Source organism: Ochotona curzoniae, unplaced genomic scaffold (genome assembly GCF_017591425.1).
Source record: "Ochotona curzoniae isolate NIBS_2020 unplaced genomic scaffold, NIBS_Ocur_1.0 scaffold_2453, whole genome shotgun sequence".
Lineage (NCBI taxonomy): Eukaryota > Metazoa > Chordata > Mammalia > Lagomorpha > Ochotonidae > Ochotona > Ochotona curzoniae.
This window is the reverse complement of record NW_024467094.1, coordinates 7,914,091-7,929,292: the sequence shown is the minus strand read 5'-3', so window position 1 is coordinate 7,929,292 and position 15,202 is coordinate 7,914,091. Positions and strand designations below refer to the sequence as shown.

Sequence of the window (15,202 nt, the reverse complement as noted above, 5' to 3'; positions counted from 1 at the left end):
GGGACCTGGGGAGTTTGCCTCTATTGCTTTATTTAGTGTTTTATGCAAGTGACTAAAATAAATAGAGTAACAAAGGCAGCTACATGGGACCCCCCTAGATACCAAGTTGGATTCCTGGGCCTGTTGTCTGGGGGGGACCCAATCCCCCCACCAGGGTACCATGGACCACTCCCCATCCTGCAGAAGGCAGAGCCAACTGGGGGACCGAAGATGGCCACATTCTGGTGGGAGCAGAGAAAGAGCCCAGGAAGTAGAAATTCTTCATATAAAAAAAGAACATGTCTATTAAAAAAATATTCTCCAAAATGTAACAAAGTACATTTTAACCCCCAAAAAGATTTGTTAAAAAAAATAATAAAGCTAAAAGTAACCAAAGGTCCCTTATCTACCCCCTGAGGGTAGGGGGAGGAACTAGGCACTGCTGGTGAAAGTCACAGTGGAAAAGATTGTGGGTGGGCTACAGCCACCAGGCAGGCCAAGCCCAGGCACCAAGGGGAGTAAGGAGCACATGGCTGGCAGGCCGCCAGGTAACAGCGGGAGCACCGAGGAGTCCAGCCATGGCCCTGTATCGGGGGTGCTACATGACGTCCACAAAGAACTCACTGGGGTTGCCCATGGCCATGTGGAAGCTCTGGCGACTGGCTGTCAGTTCTGGGGGCACAGAACCCAGGTCTCGGACCGGAGGAGCTCCGGGGGGCTGCACTGTAGGAGGGACTGGAGGTGGGGGCATCATGACCACCATCATGGGATTATATGGGAGGGCCATGCCAGGAGGTGGTCCATAGGGATGGAGTCCAGGGTGGGCTCGGAGATTGGAAGCACCCCCTGTGGAGCCCCTGGAAGGAGGGGGACCCCCATCACCAGTACCACCAGGTTCCCCACCCCGCCGAAGGCTGCCCCCCCGGCTGGAGGGCTCAGACTCACTGCCACTGCCAGACTTGGACTCGGGGGCCCGCTCCTCGGGCCTCCCTGTGCGCCCAGCACCCCCATCGCTTCGTGTAGACCCACTGCTCCGGCTCCCTGTGGGAAGAAGAGTGGCATGCCTAAGCCCAAGGTTAGCAGCCTCTGGCAGGCCTCTGCCCCAGCTCTTCTGCCCACCCTGACCCTGGAGGCGTTGGTCTCAGGTGGCTGACTTACCCTCACTGTGCTGGCTGCTGGCACTGCCCCCGCCATACGTGTAGGATGAAAGCTCATGGTAGGGTGGGGGCTGGGGGCTGTAGGGGTGTGGTGCTGGATACTGGTAGGAGAAGGTGGGGAGCAGGGGCCAAGGGGTGGCCCCAGGCAGAGGAGCCAGGGTGTCCTGGTCTGATGCCCCACTTGAGCCATCATTGTCATTCAGAGACAGGTTGACCAGGTCTGGAAGACAAGGTGGGGGATGAGAAGTCACCACTGCAGGAGGCCTGGACCCCAGAATGCTGAACAGGCCTGTCCACTGCAAACCACACCTGCCAGAACCAAAAGTGATGGAGATGGAAAGTGATGGGGCACAGCCAGGGCCCCTGATGGCCTGGGAGCTCCTGTGGGATGAAGGAGGGGTGGCCCCAGCTACATAGCTAACATGAGTGAGTGGACGTCAGTCCCATCCTTGGCCAGTGTAGGACACACACCAACTGCAGCAGTCCCGGCTGCAATGTTGAGCTCAGCCTGGGCAGGGAGGCCAGGCGAGGCAGTGGGCAGAGCGACTTACAACTCTCACAGCCACCACTGAGGTCTCCGAAGACGTAATAGCACTGCTCAGAGAAGGTGATCTTGTTCACGGTGTGCCGGATCAGACCGGCCTTGAGGAGCCCGCTGGCATACTTGCGGGCCTCACGCCGCTCGGGAAAGCCCTCCACGTGATGGTAGAGCCAGTCGACCACGTCCGAGCCTGGGGTCAGTCACAAGAGAAGACGGCTTCAAGCTCTCTGCACCACTCCCAACCTCACCCTGCCTGGCCCACACTTGGCTATGATCTCCCTCTCCTCCTCACCTTCTCATGCTTCCCGCCCACAGCCCCAGCATACCCAGAAAGGCGTTGGGGATGGTAATCTTGAGCCACATGCGGTCACGGACTTCTAACCCAGACTCAGGAGCTGCCATGGCCTTGGTCACAGATGCCATGTCCGTGTGGATCGAGAGCCCCCGACCCTCACAGCCTGCCAAAGCAGAGGATGGAGGAATCGGGGTAGGATCTGCACCCCCACTAGGTGCAGAGCAGAGGGGAGGCAGCTGCCAGACAACCTTGTGGGGCAGGGGCTCACCATCAGGCAGGGAAGGGCCAGACGTGATGGTGCTCATAGAGGAGGAGCCCGGGTAGGCCGGAAAAGTGCCAGTCAGCGCAGCAGAGTGTGACACCCAGGCAGCAGGGTCGATTGGCTGGATGGGCTCATCTGAGACATAGGGGGAACCCCTAAGATCATCATGTCTCAGCCCCCACAAAGCCAGGCTGGTCCCTGACCAAGTTTATAGCCCACTTTCACCTCCCTGCCCTGGCCCGCATCACTCACTTCGGGGGAGGGTGAAATAGGCCTGCGGGGAGGGGTCCCAACACTTGGCCACGGTCAGCACGATGGGGCTGTGGGGGAGAGATGGCCAGTCAGGGGACAGGCAGGCAGGGCGGGACAGAGGCCTCAGGCGAGTGGAGGCGTGGGGCAGGAGTGGGTAAAGGGGTGAGGGTAAAAGGTTCCTTGATGGGGGCTGACTCACCCACACAGCTGACTCCGGAGGCACAAGGCTGAGACAAGCCAGTGCACACTTGGCAAGCTCACACCCAGGACACCCCACCTTGTCAGAGGATGTGGGCAGGGATGATACCGTGCTCAAGGGAAACAGACTTTTTCCATTGACCAAGGAAGACAACAGAGTGACTAGCTAGAGGGATGTGTACGATCTGGAATTTCAGGAGTCACATGGTGGGGACCTCCAAATTTACACGTCATGTCATATCACGTGTTTTGGTTTCACGTACATGGAGGGATCTGTCTTCACCAAACAGAAGGTAAAGGAGCAGAGACAAGGGGACAGGGCACTGGGGCCAGTGCCAAGGCTCACCCAGGCTTGTGCACGATGTCCCTCAGGACCCGCACGGCGTCATCGTTGCTCATGTTCTCGAAGTTCATGTCATTCACCTGGAAGCCAGTGGGAGGGGTTGGGTCAGAGCCCTGGGAGTTGGACAGCCCTGGCCATGCCCCCTGCTTGCCCCTCCACTCACCTGCAGGAGCATGTCCCCCGGCTCTATGCGTCCATCAGCTGCCACAGCACCGCCCTTCATGATGGAGCCAATGTAGATGCCGCCATCGCCCCGCTCATTGCTTTGGCCCACAATGGAGATTCCCAAGAAGTTGTACTTCTCTGTGGAGGGAGCTGAGGTGAACGCGGGGAGTCTGCGAGAACCTAGAGCCTGGGCCCTGCCCACCCGTCAGCCCCAGACCCCACCCCGTACCCATGTTGAGTGTGACGGTGATGATGTTGAGTGACATGGTGGAGTCTGTGACGCTGCTGAAGGATGAGGTCTGTGGTGGGAAAAGCAGGAGGAGCTGGGAACTGTCCTACTAACACCCAAGGGGGAAGCCCTGGGGTTCCCACGCATGTCACCCAGCCCTGGCCATCCCATGGGAAGCCCCTTACCCTCTCCATGCGCGGTGGCCGCTGTTTCCTCCGCCGCCGGTGGCGCTTGAGGAGGCGGGAGGCACTGCTCTGCTCAGTGGAACTGCTGAATCTGCCACGACAGTGGGAAGAGGAAGACTTTGTGGGCCCCCCGTGGTCTGGGGAGGTGGGGGGCAGAGTGCTAGGGGCTGTCATGTGGGGTCATACCTGCTCATGGTGTCATCCTCGTCCGAGTCCCCGAGGCTGGTACTCTCTAGCTCGCTGGTCATGAGGGTAGAGGAGCTCTCGTACCCAGCCAGGTGGTGGTCCAGCCTAGAGGGGCCGCTGGGCCTGTGGCCCCCCACTGAGCAGGAACACAGGACCCTCAGGCATCAGGTTACCCTGCCCCCACCCGGGGCCCACCCCTGCCCAGCCTCCTCCAGGGCCTGGCCTTCCTCACCGCCATGCTCACTGCTGTCTCTCCTGCGAGGCCTCTCCCGCCTCAGTGACACCACTGACTCCGTTTCCGTCTCAGGCTCCAGGTTTTCATGGCTGCTTGATACATTGGGGCTGGAGGGATGGAGGCCCCACGCACGTCACAACAGGGCTCCCTGGCCTTGCCTCATCCTTGCCCAGGGGTCTCCACTCTTGCCCTTCCCTGCTCTCAAGAACCCTGAGAACTCACTGGAAGGATGGAGGCCTGGAGTCCCCGATACCACTGGTCCTTTCTGGTGGCAGGGGAGGTAACGGTGGGGGTGGAGGTGCCAGTTCTGTCCGAGGCTCATGGGCTGGAGGGGCCACCTCATGTTGGGGGGTCTCTGATGACACCAGCTAGACAGGTGTACATGACAATGTGTGGCTCAGTCGGGAGACAGACATTAAGAAATGGAGTCAGGGAGACAAAGTGGATGGGGTTTCATGGAACAGGGAAAAGGCCCCAGAGAACAGTAGCAAGCACAAGGGGGGCTGCAAAAAGTGCAGGGAAAAGGGAATTAAAAGACAAGTTAGGGTGGGTGGGTGTAGGGGAGGGGGCGAGGCTTGACCTGGCAGTTAGACTGCCTGCGTCCTGTATCAAAGCATCATGGTTCAGTACCAGCCTGTGGCTCCTGGGAATGCCGGACAACGGCTCAAATACTAGAGTCCTTGCACCCCATGCTGGAGAGACCTGCATTGAGTCCCCAGCTTGCGCCGGGCTCAACCAAAGCCATGGTCAGCATTTGAGGAATGAACTAACAGATGGGAGATCTCTGCTCTCAAAATTGCATTTTTTAATTAATTGATCTTTTTCCACTGCTCTCAAACTTTTAAAAAGACTGAACTTTATTTTGGTGCCAAAAACAAACAAAAACCTGGAAGCCCAGGCTTCATTTTTATAGTATAAATTTTCAAGTCCTCTTATGTCAGAGAGCTGGGGCCTCCAAGGACTGGTGGGGCGGACATAGACTGAGGCTTGGGATAGCCAGGGGAGGTGGAAGAGACAGGGCCCTTACCCAGGACACCACCCTTCCATTGAAGCAGGGCAGGCGGGCATTGTCATCTGAAATTTCTTCCTTCACCACCCTGCCGAGGGACAGGAGAGGTCAGTGAGGCCAAGCCAGCCTCCCCCAAAACCTCCATTCCCACCCACAGTTACTTCCAGTCTTCATCCAGCTCAATGACGCTTCTCCTCCAGAAAAAACCTGCTCCCATGCCCTAAGAGACCTCCACATTCAAGTCCCTCTCCCTATTTTGCCTCTCATCTGTCCCTACTCACCCTCAAGTGTGACGCTGCCCCTAACACTTCCAGAGTCTTAACTCAAAGGCCAACAGTGACGCTTACCCAGTCGCCCAAAGTACGTAACACAGGCGCCTCACCAGCGGCTGTCCCCAAACTCTTTGCTGTTCCTTATATGCCTTTCCCCCAAAAGGCTACAGTCATCATACAAGCCTCTTCTCTCCCACTTTCCTTCAGTCTTTTTCTGATCCATTTTGGGAGAACTGTCTGGCCGTGCCATCTTTGTTGGGGTGAAAACACTCATTAGAGCAACCGACATTATCTCATTAGGCTGAGCTCAAAGCAAGGGGGAAGCCAGGCTTAACAGTCCCCTGGGCCTCACCTGGGACACAACTGCACCAAAAAGCTGTTGGCTCTGACGGTTCCAGAGTTGGGCCACCACCTCTCGTAGTGGACTGGACCTGCACACACCCCCTTCTACCAGTGACACCCAGTCTGTTACACACCATATCCTGGCCACACAGTGAGGCACCTGACAGGCATTAACAAACACTTGTTGACTAAACAAATAAATATGTGAGCAGTATGATTCTTTGATTTCTCCCCTCTCCCTTCTCCTCCTTCCTTCCCTGTTTCTAACACACACACACACACACACACACACACACCATCCCTCACCCTAAAATCATGACATCTTGTCAGATTAACCCTTCCGCCTAATAAGGTTCTGCAGTGAGCCTTATTATGCCTATACTTACGGTGAATATGCCTATATATGCCGAATTAATACACTGGTTTTTAATGTGCTCACACAGCCTGGCCAGTACAATCAGCATTCCTCCCGATGTAAGGCATCTCAGCACAGCGTGGCCCACTCCATGCCATCACCTGTTGGCCTCAACGCCAAGGAGAACAATGAATCTGGCCCCAGGGTCCACTGAATGCCAAGTCCATGAACTAAGCAGTTCAGTCTGTACATGCGAAAAGTAAACTCAACCGCTGACAAACAGCAGAGCCTCGACTGAAATCCAGGGTACCTCCCAAGTTGGTGGGTACTCTCTCCAGGCAGAGTCCACTTGGTCGCACGGTCCTAGGACTCAAGCTATCCCAACAAACCATGCAGCCTACTTTCCAAAGCATGGAGAGCCAAGCCTCAAGAGAGGTCATCCCCCACAGCAAGAAAAACCAAAAGGGTTCGTATGCACCGGCCCCTGTAGAGCCCAGGAAATTCCAAATTACCCCAGGATGACCCAAGCTGTTCTGCACCAGTCCAGACCAGAATATCCCAACACAGCTGTTGGTATCAGCCAAGGCCCCAACAGCCTTACTTGCTCTGTACTGTGTGCCCCAATGGCCATGTCTGGCCTGAAGAAAAAAAAAATCAGAATTAACCAGGAAAACCTTATGGGGTCTGGAATGACCCAAGTCAGCCAAGGATAACCTACTCCGAGACAGCCTATACCATCTCAACATTTTTTCCTTTTTTTCGCATGAATATACACTCCAATGTCCACCCTCCTGCTCCCCAAACAATTCTGATCTGTTCTAGAATGTCCCAAACTGCACCAGTGTAGCCCAGTCCACGTCAAGAGATTCCAGGCTATTTCACCTAACCTGTGTGCTGCAGGACCCATCTCGCCCGGCACAGTCCCGACTCCCCCCGCCTCCCGCCCACACACACCAACACGTCTGGGTGCCCGCACCCATCCCACACAGCACCATCTAATAATCCACTTTGTCCCTGTGCCGCTCTCTGCCCAAGCTAACCTTGTCTGTCCCGGGACGGCCAATCTGCTCCCTCACAGGCCACACAAGCCCAGGATGGCCCCGAGCTGATCCCGTGCACACCCCCCTCCATAACGCTCCATCCACCGGGCACAGAGCCCCCCGACTTAGGCCGCGCGCTCACCCGAAATCCTGATCCATAGATTTGAAAAAGTACTTGGCGCCCGCGGGCCGCTGCAGCACGCTCTTGAAATCTCCTAGGGTGATGCGCTCGGCGGGGACTGGGATCTTCACCAGGTAGGGAGTCTCCTCCTCGTCCAGGTGGTAAATCACCTTCGTCTCCCCGACACCACCGCCCCCCGTGCTGCTGCCCGCCATGGTCTCGCCCGCGCGCGCCCGGGGTCCGCCGCCCACCCGGCGGGGCTCTCCCCCGCTGCGCCTGCGCACGCCTGGCGAGCCGACAGGAGCGCGGACAGGCCCCGGCTCGGCGGGACGGAGCGCGGGGACGGCGGAGGGCACAGGGCGGGCGGGCGGCGAGCGGGCCGCGGGATGCGCCCCAGAGCCGCCGACTCGGCCACCGCGCGCCGCAGCCGACGTCGCCAGCGCCCGCCCCGCCCACCTCTCCCCATGTCACGTGGCCCGAGCCCGCCCACCTATCCCCGCCCCACCACGTGACCACTCCACCGTCACGTGACCGCCCCCGCTCCTCCCAGCGCCCCCTCCACGTGATCCCTGCCTTCAGCAACGGTTTCCCAGCTCTACGCCGATCCGCCCCCAAAGTGTGCTCCCCACCGGGGGTGACCCCGACACGGCGGGCCCAGAGAGGGGTGCTGCCCCCGGCAGAGCGGGGGACCGGCCCCCAGGCGGGAGCAGCAAGAGGGAGCTGAGGGCGGGGAGCCTGGCGGGTCCAGACCGCAGCGGGAGGGTTAAAGGCGGTGGGGTGCCTGGGCTGACCACTGGATGCGGGTGCTCCTCCAGAGGGAGAGCTGGGGTCTTCGGGCAGCTTCTCCAGCGCCCCCCTCCCAGGCAGGGACAGTCAGTGAGGGCTATAAACACGAAAGCGCCCACTCTGCTTTATTTACAACACGCAGGCTGTCTGCACAAACAGCTGGCCAGCGCTGAGCGCGAGGCAGGGGAGACCCACCGCCTTTCTGCTTGCCTTCCTTGCTTGGCCAGGCTCTCGTTACTCCACCTCTGAGCTGCCTCGCTCAAAAGAGGAAGTCCAAATTTAAAGTACAACCGGTGTAGAAGAAAATTGGGAGTAAAATCAAAGATGAGGGAGGGGAATGCTATATTTACAACTAGAGTTTTATAGACAACTGTCCCATTCCATCCCAGGCCCAGAAAGTGAGGTGGCAGGGGGCCCACACAGTCTCCCCCACATCCAACTGCAATGTCGAGGTTTAACTCCACAGACTGGGGGGAAGGAGAGGGTGGGAACAGGGACCGCTCGTTGCCAAGCCAGCCTCCCATGGAGTACTGACAGTATCTCCACTCCAGGGGAGAGGGGGTTCCTTCAGGAGGACCCCAAGCTCCCTTCCCCAGGGCGGGGGGCTTCGCCACTGCAGGTTCCAGCCTGGAGGTGGTGATGTCAGGGTTCCCCAGACTTGGGGAGACCCCCTAACCGCCGCGCCTCAGGCCGCAGTTCCTTGCATTTCTGGCAATAGAAGAAGTCGGGGACATTGGTCTTTTTGATCTTGGCGCAGGACAGGTGGATCCATGTGCCGCACAGGCTGCACTCGATCATGGGCCGCCCGGCAAAGGGCTTCCGGCAGTAACATGTGATGAGATCCCATGAGTCGTCACCTGGGAAGGAGGAGGGTTGGAGTCATCTTCAGCCTGCACCACCACACCCAACATCGCGGTGGTCCTTGGGCAGCCCACCCCCGGTCTCTTACCTGATTCGACCATGATGTCCTCATCCATGACTCGCATCTCGCCTTCGCTGGAGCTGGCGTCCCCATCCTGGCTTGTCTCCGTGCTGCCCACTTCCTTGCTCTCCCTGTCTGCTGGCGGGGCGCCTTCTGGGGGCACTGTGGCGGGTGGCCGGGGAGCCTCTGAGGGCGTGGGGGGCACAGGGGCTGGGGCTTCATCCCCCACCACTATGGACATCTCCTCCTCCTCCTCCTCCTCTTCTTCCTCCTCCTCCTCCTCAGAGTCTGTGTCACTGGGGGGTGCCCGGGGAGGCCCAGGAGGAGGGGGTCTGTCTCCCCGCTCTGCCTTTTTCAACTTCCGCTTCTTGCTTTTCTTGATCCGAGACCTCTTCTCCCCATCCCCAGGGGTGGGTCGAGGCCTCCGGAGCACCCCAAAGCCAGCCCCCCCACCCGGCCCCAGCTTGCGGTTCTTTCGGTCCTTCTTTCGAGGAGGCTGGGGGAGGTCGCCCTGGGAAAGGGGCACAGGGGTGAGCGCAGCGGGGGGCCGGGAAGCATGGGTCAGGGAGCTGGGGGAAAGGGGTGACGCCACTTTGGGCCCATCCAGGTCAAACAGGGAGTCCTTGAGCTTCATCTTCTCCAGCAGGGCGGCGCTGTCAGGGGCCTGCAGGCGAGAGAAAGCCGACCTTGGGGGTCCGGGCTGCGTGGGCCCTGCTTGAGCTGCCCTCCTCTTGGATGACTTGGCTTTCTTAACAAAGGTCTGAATGGTCCGCAGATCAGAGGGAGCTGAGTCCCAGCCATCACTGTCAGCTGCGCTCTCGCCTCGCAGAGGAGAGCTGGAACCTGAGGCTGGCCAGTCACTTTCCTTCAAAGGACCAAGAGACCATGGTCAGCAGGAGCCCTGGGGGGTCCCTTGGCCCCTCTGCAAGCTCAGCCTGAGGGAGGCCTCAGCACACACCAACCCCACCACCTAGAAGCTCAGGGCCATGGCCACACTGTCCCGCACATCACCCTGCTGCTGTTGCATTTCCCCTGCCGTTCTCAGGCTAAGCCTTGGGAACACTGTGTCCCCTGCAGGCATTCCTGTATAGCTTCCTTTGTTACCACTTGGAGCTTCCTGAAACTTACTCAGCATCACCTTTCATCAACCGAAGTCCAACCATTCAGAAATCCATCATCCCGCCCCATAGCTTCCAGGTGCATCAACTATCCTGCTACTCCACCAACCCCAAGTGCTTCCAGGATTCTCAGAAACACAGCATTTCCAGTAAGTTTCTCCTCAAAAAAGTAATGCTCTCTGTACAACAGCCCCCCCTTTAACAGTCCCAGGACGCCAGTCTCAGTGGGCCATACCTCTTTGCTAGGGGGGATGTAGCCAGCATAGGCTAACACAAAACTGCAGAACTTGTTGAAATCCTCAATTGTCCTCCGCCGTTTCTCTGGGGGCTGAAAGGAAGGAAAGGTGAACGACATGGAAGCCCAGTCGGAGGGGCTCATTCCCCAAAGACAACCCCTAAAGTAAGGAAAAGGGGGTTGAGATGTTGTCAGGGATCCCGATCCTCAAAAGGAAAAGCACGGCTCACCTGGGTCTCTGGCTTTAGAGTCGGAGGTGGATCTGTGGAAGCAAGAAAAGCTGAGTCAAGCCAACAGTCCGTGGGAACTCCACACCTAGAACCCTCGGAAATGAGCCCCACTCCTCTCCCAGGTCCCGGGGCGGGACAGGAGGGCCCCCAGCTGGGTTGGACCCGCCCCTGCTCCCCCTTCCGCCCCAGGAGAGGCGGAGCCTGGGCGCGGCGCCCTCGCCGGCCTCGCTATAGCGCTCCCCTTCCCCCCCACGGGAGGCCCGGGAGCCCCGCACCCCCGCACACACCCGACGCTCACGGTTTCTCCGGACTCCCGTCTACTCCGATCTGCCAGCGCCCCACCCCGCCGCGCCGCTCTCGGGGGGCACCCCCAGTCCCGGCCGCCGCCCGCCCCGTCCTTCACACGCACCCAGAGCCCGAGTCCCCGTTCGGCCGCGCTCTGCTGGCCGTGGAGCCCCCGAGGACCACGCCAGCCCTCGGGCGGCCCCCCAGGCTCCAGGATGACCACGCTGAGCCGCTCCCCGCCCTCCGGCTCCATGCACTCGAGCACGCGGCCCGGCGCGCCCCTCACCCCAAACACACACTCACAGAGGCTTGCCCTGTAGGCGCCAGCCCCGACTTGGCGGCCGGGACAGACCCCTGCGCTCTCGCCCGGCCGCGGCCCCACCTGCCCCCCCTCCCCAGTACCGCGCTCCCCACAATTTCGCCGTCCCTCCGCCCCCATCCGGGGCTTTGGCCCCTCCCCGTCTCGAGCTCCAAGGGCTCCCCGCCGGGCCCCCGGGCCCTGTTCCGAGCTCCCTCCGGCCGCCGCCGGCCCCCCGGGCCTCGCCTCTCCGTCCCCGGACTCACCAAGTCACCGCGCCGCGGACCCCGCAACTCCAGCCCCCTCCCCCCGCACCCCGCCCCGCCGCCCCCTACAACTACCCAGAGCTCGCTCTCCTCGCAACTAGCCCGGCACAAGGTCCCTCTCACGCAGACAATACCCAGACCCCCTCTGCCCCCCTACAACTACCTGCCCGCCCCTCCGACACTCTCGGGCGGCAACTACAGGGAGCTCGGGCACCGCCGCCACAAACTCCCCCACCTCGGCCAACTCGCGGCCCCTCACGCAGTCCTCCACCGCCGCCCTCCTCAGCAACTCTCCGGCCCCAGGTCTTCCCCCCCACACCACACACACACACCACCTCCCACCCAGCTCCGGGGCCCCAAGCAGGCGGAGGCCCCTTCGGCCCCTGAGCCCCCCCGGAGCTCGGGCTCCCAGCTCCTACCGGAGCCCGTCCGCCTGTCCCCCCCGCCCCACACACACACACGGTGCCCGATCTCCAACTACCCACCCCAGGCTCCCACTCCTTTCTCCAAGGTCTCTCAACTCATCGCTCTCCCACCTCCAGGGCTAGGCCCCCGACCCTTCCCGGTACTCCCTCGCCGGGTACCGGGGGCTAGACCTCCAAGTTTGCCAATGGATTCCTCGGCCGCCCCCACCCCACCGGCTCGGTGCTCCGTGCCGGTCGAGAGCTCACCTTCGGGACTGGGCTCCGCCATGGCTTCCAGCATCGCCCCCTCCCCTCCTCCCGGTCCGGCGGCCCCCTCCCCTGAGCTGGGGATCCCGGTGCCGCCTCTGGTGCTCGGTGCTTCTACGCCTCGCGCCACACGAGTGTCCGCCTCAGCCCGGTGGAGACTTGAGTCCGCTAGCCGCTGCCGCCGCCTCCCTCTCCCACAGCCTCCCGCACTCCCGGACCGGGCCCCCTCCCCCCGCGCCGCCGGCCGCCTGCTCCCTCCTCCCCCTCTCTCCTCCCTCCACCCTCCCTCTCTTCTGCGGCCTCCCCCCCCGCCGCCGTCTCCCCGCCGGCGCCCACGCGCAGGGCGCTCCGGGATTTGTAGTCCGTGTGGGAACAGCGGGCAGGGAAGTGTGTGAGCCTTCGGAACTTCAGTTCCCATCAACGCTCAGACAGGCGCAGGCGCACTAGACCGCTCTCCTCCCTCCCGGGGAGTGGCGGGGAGAATGGGAGCAAGAAGGTAGGGCGGAAGAGCGCGCGCAGGCTGCTGGGAAATGTAGGCTGGGCGGGACGAAGAAAGAGGAGGAAGAAGGGATTAGAACTCTCGGCCACCATACAGCCTCAATCTGCATCTTCTTTATCCCTCAGGGACCGCCCCGCTTCCGGCTAGGCGGAGAAGTGGCTGGTGGGAGTTGCAGTCCTCCCGTTGATAAAGGCGCCGTCCCTGGAATCCCGCTCCCTGGAATGCTGCAGGCCCACACCGCGCCTGGCCAAGGGATGGGCCCCTGAGGACAATCCTTTCATCAGCTCTCATTCGCGAAAATCTCTTTTTATCCAGGTTATGGCAAACTTAGACATGTTTATCTACAGCTCTTACTTCTATGTTTTCTCTAGCAGCTAGTGAGAACCGGCATTTATGACCCAGCCCACCCGTGTCTGAAAACCAGTTTCCTAAAATCCTAGCAGGGCATCATCCATCGCAACACAAGGGGAGTCCAACATCCACATAATCAATTGAAACACACCTCTACCCTCCCCACACATCCATTCCTCTCCTTTCCCCACCAGTTAAACCACAATCAAAACGTAGGGGTGGCGGGAGCAACACACGGCAAAGTCCAGCTCGGTGGTTTCCTCTTTATTGATGTGCCTCCTATCTCCCTCCCCCACTTGCTACAATCTCAGTCCCTTCCACCTACCCCCGAAAAAGAAGGTGCTGGATGGAAGGAATTGTTGCGTCCTTAACCCCTTGAGCAGTTTTAGGGAACAGAAACCAAAACAAGAGTTGGGCGGGTGCGACAGAGATGGACGATCGGGAGGTCTGGAGCAGAATGGGGGAGAGGAAAGAGGAGAGGAAGAGGGGGCAAGAGGCCTTCCGCCATCACAGGGAAGGCCGCGACATCAAGTGTGGGTCCCCAGGAGGGAGGCGGTGCTGGCGCCGGAGCAGGACCAGGTGGTCAAGGAGGGTGGACCGGCCCTTTCGCTGTAGGACGGGGCTCCCCCGCCTCAGGGGCAGCAGCTTCACAGACCGTAGACACTTTCATCGCTGTAGGCAATGTACAGAAAGAAGTCCTCCTCGTGGTGCTCCTGGGGGTGCAAGTGGGAAAGGGCTCAGATTACCTAATGGAGCCCACTCCCCGCATTCTTCAAGAGCCATTCTTTCTCAAGCCCACCTCCCCGCGCCCCCTAAGCCAGCAAGTCCTGGTCAGCGCGGCTCTCTAGTCCCCCTTCACTGTCCCACCCCCAGCCCAGGCAGCTACCCCACAGCTGCTGACCTGACACAGTCCCCGTGCCCCCACCTCCTCTGGGACGCCCCAACACCTGCCCCGCCCCCCACTCCTCCTGAGTCACACGGTACCTGGTAGAGCTGACCCATCGTGGCACTGGTGGGTGGAATGACATTGTTGACAAAGAAAAACAAGGCATCCTCAGCTCGGAGATGAATTCGCTTCCGGATCAGGAAGTAGAACTGACCGACTACCAAAGACACGGAATGGGGACAGGGGAGCCCTCAGAACAGCTGCTAGGACACTGCACCCCCACCCACCCACCCAAAAGAGGGGCCGAGGGCTGCCAGGCTCCCACCTGTGAGGTCAGAAGGCACCAGGTACTTCTTCTTGTCCAGGTCTCCTATCCGGGCTTTGGGAGCCTTTTCTACTATCACCTGATGAAGGGAAATGAGATGTGAAAAAGGCAGCCCCTTTTGCAACCTGTCAGAGACTCAGCTGGCGGGTCTGGCAGGACCTCGGCCAGGATCAGTCCTCTTTTGTCTCGGTCCAGGCGATGCAGTCGATAGTCCAGAGATCCGAGCCCACCGGCCTGCGCTCGCGACAAACAGGCCGAGCCCGCCGAGGGCGGCGTCATAAACAACTCTGATGGCAGGCGGACTCGCGCAGACTCCTCGCCAACCCAGCCCGCTGGCGGCGGGGCCTCGGGCTGTCCACCCCACTGCTGACTCTACTCCCCTGAGCTCCAAGCGTTGTTTTTTTCTCTCTCTCCCATCGCACGTCTTCTCACTACCAGTTCTAACATCACCAGCCCACTCCTCGTACTCCCGGACCCAGGACCAAGAGTTTGAGGCTGGCTCCCACCCCGCCTCAGCCGGTAGTGTGCCCGGAGTGTGGCGTCAGCGCCAGCGCCCCCCGCCGCGGCCCTTGCCAGCGTCCTCACCGGCACCCGGTCCGGGTATTTCTTTCTGATCTTCTCGCCCTCAGAGCGCCGTTTCTCGAACGGATGCTCCTCCTTGTATACGAACTTCATCCTCCCGGGAACCGGGCTGGACCGGGCTGGGGCTGAGGGAACCCGGGGGGGCCGGGACGGGGGCGGCGGCGACAGAGGCGACGCGCGGCCGACTCGGCGGAGCGATCCCGCACTTGCGCCACTTCCCTATTCACCAACCCCGCCCCCGACCGCCAGGGCCGCCCCGGCCGCTCGGCTGCGCCACTAGCTCAGCGGCGTCACGCAGCTGGCGTAGCGCCACCCACCGCCCGCCCCTCGCGCCAGCGGCGCAATCGCTCCGGGATCGGCGAGCTGCGCAGGCGACGCAGCGGAGCGGCGGCTTCCACTGCTGTGGGCGGTCCTCAAAACCCACTCCCCGCCGGCCCCTCTCGGGAGCCGGGGGAGAAGGGCCGTAGGAGACGGTCCTAGGATGCGATACTACATTCTGCAAATGTTCTTTTCGGAGGTAGCCCAAGATTACAGGGCTATTCCCGAAACGCGTCGCTACGCAAAAAGCGGTGGTTGACACCA

At 60.7% G+C, this 15,202-nt stretch overlaps 3 protein-coding genes across 6 annotated transcripts; all 3 read right to left on the bottom strand.

Annotated features, from left to right (window-relative positions):
* Window positions 1-10: 10 nt before the first annotated feature.
* Window positions 11-7,640, bottom strand: DVL2 (dishevelled segment polarity protein 2). Of its 3 annotated transcripts, none has more exons than XM_041000329.1 (15): window positions 7,188-7,640; window positions 5,055-5,124; window positions 4,250-4,395; window positions 4,025-4,134; window positions 3,793-3,928; window positions 3,607-3,697; window positions 3,422-3,491; window positions 3,191-3,330; window positions 3,031-3,107; window positions 2,487-2,554; window positions 2,241-2,369; window positions 2,004-2,135; window positions 1,688-1,867; window positions 1,138-1,356; window positions 11-1,020 (listed from the first exon to the last, which is right to left on the bottom strand). In XM_041000329.1, exons 1-15 carry the CDS (start codon window positions 7,379-7,381, stop codon window positions 578-580), a joined length of 2,205 nt encoding a protein of 734 aa, XP_040856263.1. In that variant the 5' UTR covers window positions 7,382-7,640; the 3' UTR covers window positions 11-577. The 3 variants fall into 3 exon arrangements, with proteins under 3 accessions (XP_040856263.1, XP_040856265.1, XP_040856264.1); XM_041000331.1 differs by having other exon boundaries at window positions 1,700-1,867; window positions 2,004-2,127; window positions 2,221-2,369; ... (1 more) ...; window positions 3,988-4,134; window positions 7,188-7,439; XM_041000330.1 differs by having other exon boundaries at window positions 4,025-4,116; window positions 7,188-7,439.
* A 653-nt stretch (window positions 7,641-8,293) lies between these two features.
* PHF23 (PHD finger protein 23) lies at window positions 8,294-12,192 on the bottom strand. Of its 2 annotated transcripts, none has more exons than XM_041001029.1 (5): window positions 11,978-12,192; window positions 10,458-10,489; window positions 10,228-10,320; window positions 8,902-9,538; window positions 8,294-8,809 (listed from the first exon to the last, which is right to left on the bottom strand). In XM_041001029.1, exons 1-5 carry the CDS (start codon window positions 12,009-12,011, stop codon window positions 8,595-8,597), a joined length of 1,011 nt encoding a protein of 336 aa, XP_040856963.1. In that variant the 5' UTR covers window positions 12,012-12,192; the 3' UTR covers window positions 8,294-8,594. The 2 variants fall into 2 exon arrangements, with proteins under 2 accessions (XP_040856963.1, XP_040856961.1); XM_041001027.1 differs by having other exon boundaries at window positions 8,902-9,739; window positions 11,978-12,190.
* An 884-nt stretch (window positions 12,193-13,076) lies between these two features.
* LOC121170511 (GABA type A receptor-associated protein) lies at window positions 13,077-14,841 on the bottom strand. The gene is made up of 4 exons (XM_041001810.1): window positions 14,624-14,841; window positions 14,039-14,117; window positions 13,812-13,930; window positions 13,077-13,540 (listed from the first exon to the last, which is right to left on the bottom strand). Exons 1-4 carry the CDS (start codon window positions 14,711-14,713, stop codon window positions 13,475-13,477), a joined length of 354 nt encoding a protein of 117 aa, XP_040857744.1. The 5' UTR covers window positions 14,714-14,841; the 3' UTR covers window positions 13,077-13,474.
* Window positions 14,842-15,202: the final 361 nt, after the last annotated feature.

Coding starts and splice junctions, on each gene's coding strand:
- PHF23 (XM_041001027.1), bottom strand. CDS start 12,011: ATGCTGGAAGCCATGGCGGAGCCCAGTCCCGAAG. Junction 10,490..11,977: donor GGCGGAGCCCAGTCCCGAAG/GTGAGCTCTCGA, acceptor TTGCTTCCACAG/ATCCACCTCCGACTCTAAAG. Junction 9,740..10,227: donor ACATCCCCCCTAGCAAAGAG/GTATGGCCCACT, acceptor GGTCCTTTGAAG/GAAAGTGACTGGCCAGCCTC.
- LOC121170511 (XM_041001810.1), bottom strand. CDS start 14,713: ATGAAGTTCGTATACAAGGAGGAGCATCCGTTCGAGAAACGGCGCTCT. Junction 14,118..14,623: donor AATACCCGGACCGGGTGCCG/GTGAGGACGCTG, acceptor TCCCTTCATCAG/GTGATAGTAGAAAAGGCTCC. Junction 13,931..14,038: donor GGTGCCTTCTGACCTCACAG/GTGGGAGCCTGG, acceptor TGTCTTTGGTAG/TCGGTCAGTTCTACTTCCTG.
- DVL2 (XM_041000331.1), bottom strand. CDS start 7,381: ATGGCGGGCAGCAGCACGGGGGGCGGTGGTGTCGGGGAGACGAAGGTG. Junction 3,898..3,987: donor CTGGAGGAGGCTGGGCAGGG/GTGGGCCCCGGG, acceptor CGGCCCCTCTAG/GCTGGACCACCACCTGGCTG. Junction 3,698..3,792: donor GAGGATGACACCATGAGCAG/GTATGACCCCAC, acceptor CTGTCGTGGCAG/ATTCAGCAGTTCCACTGAGC.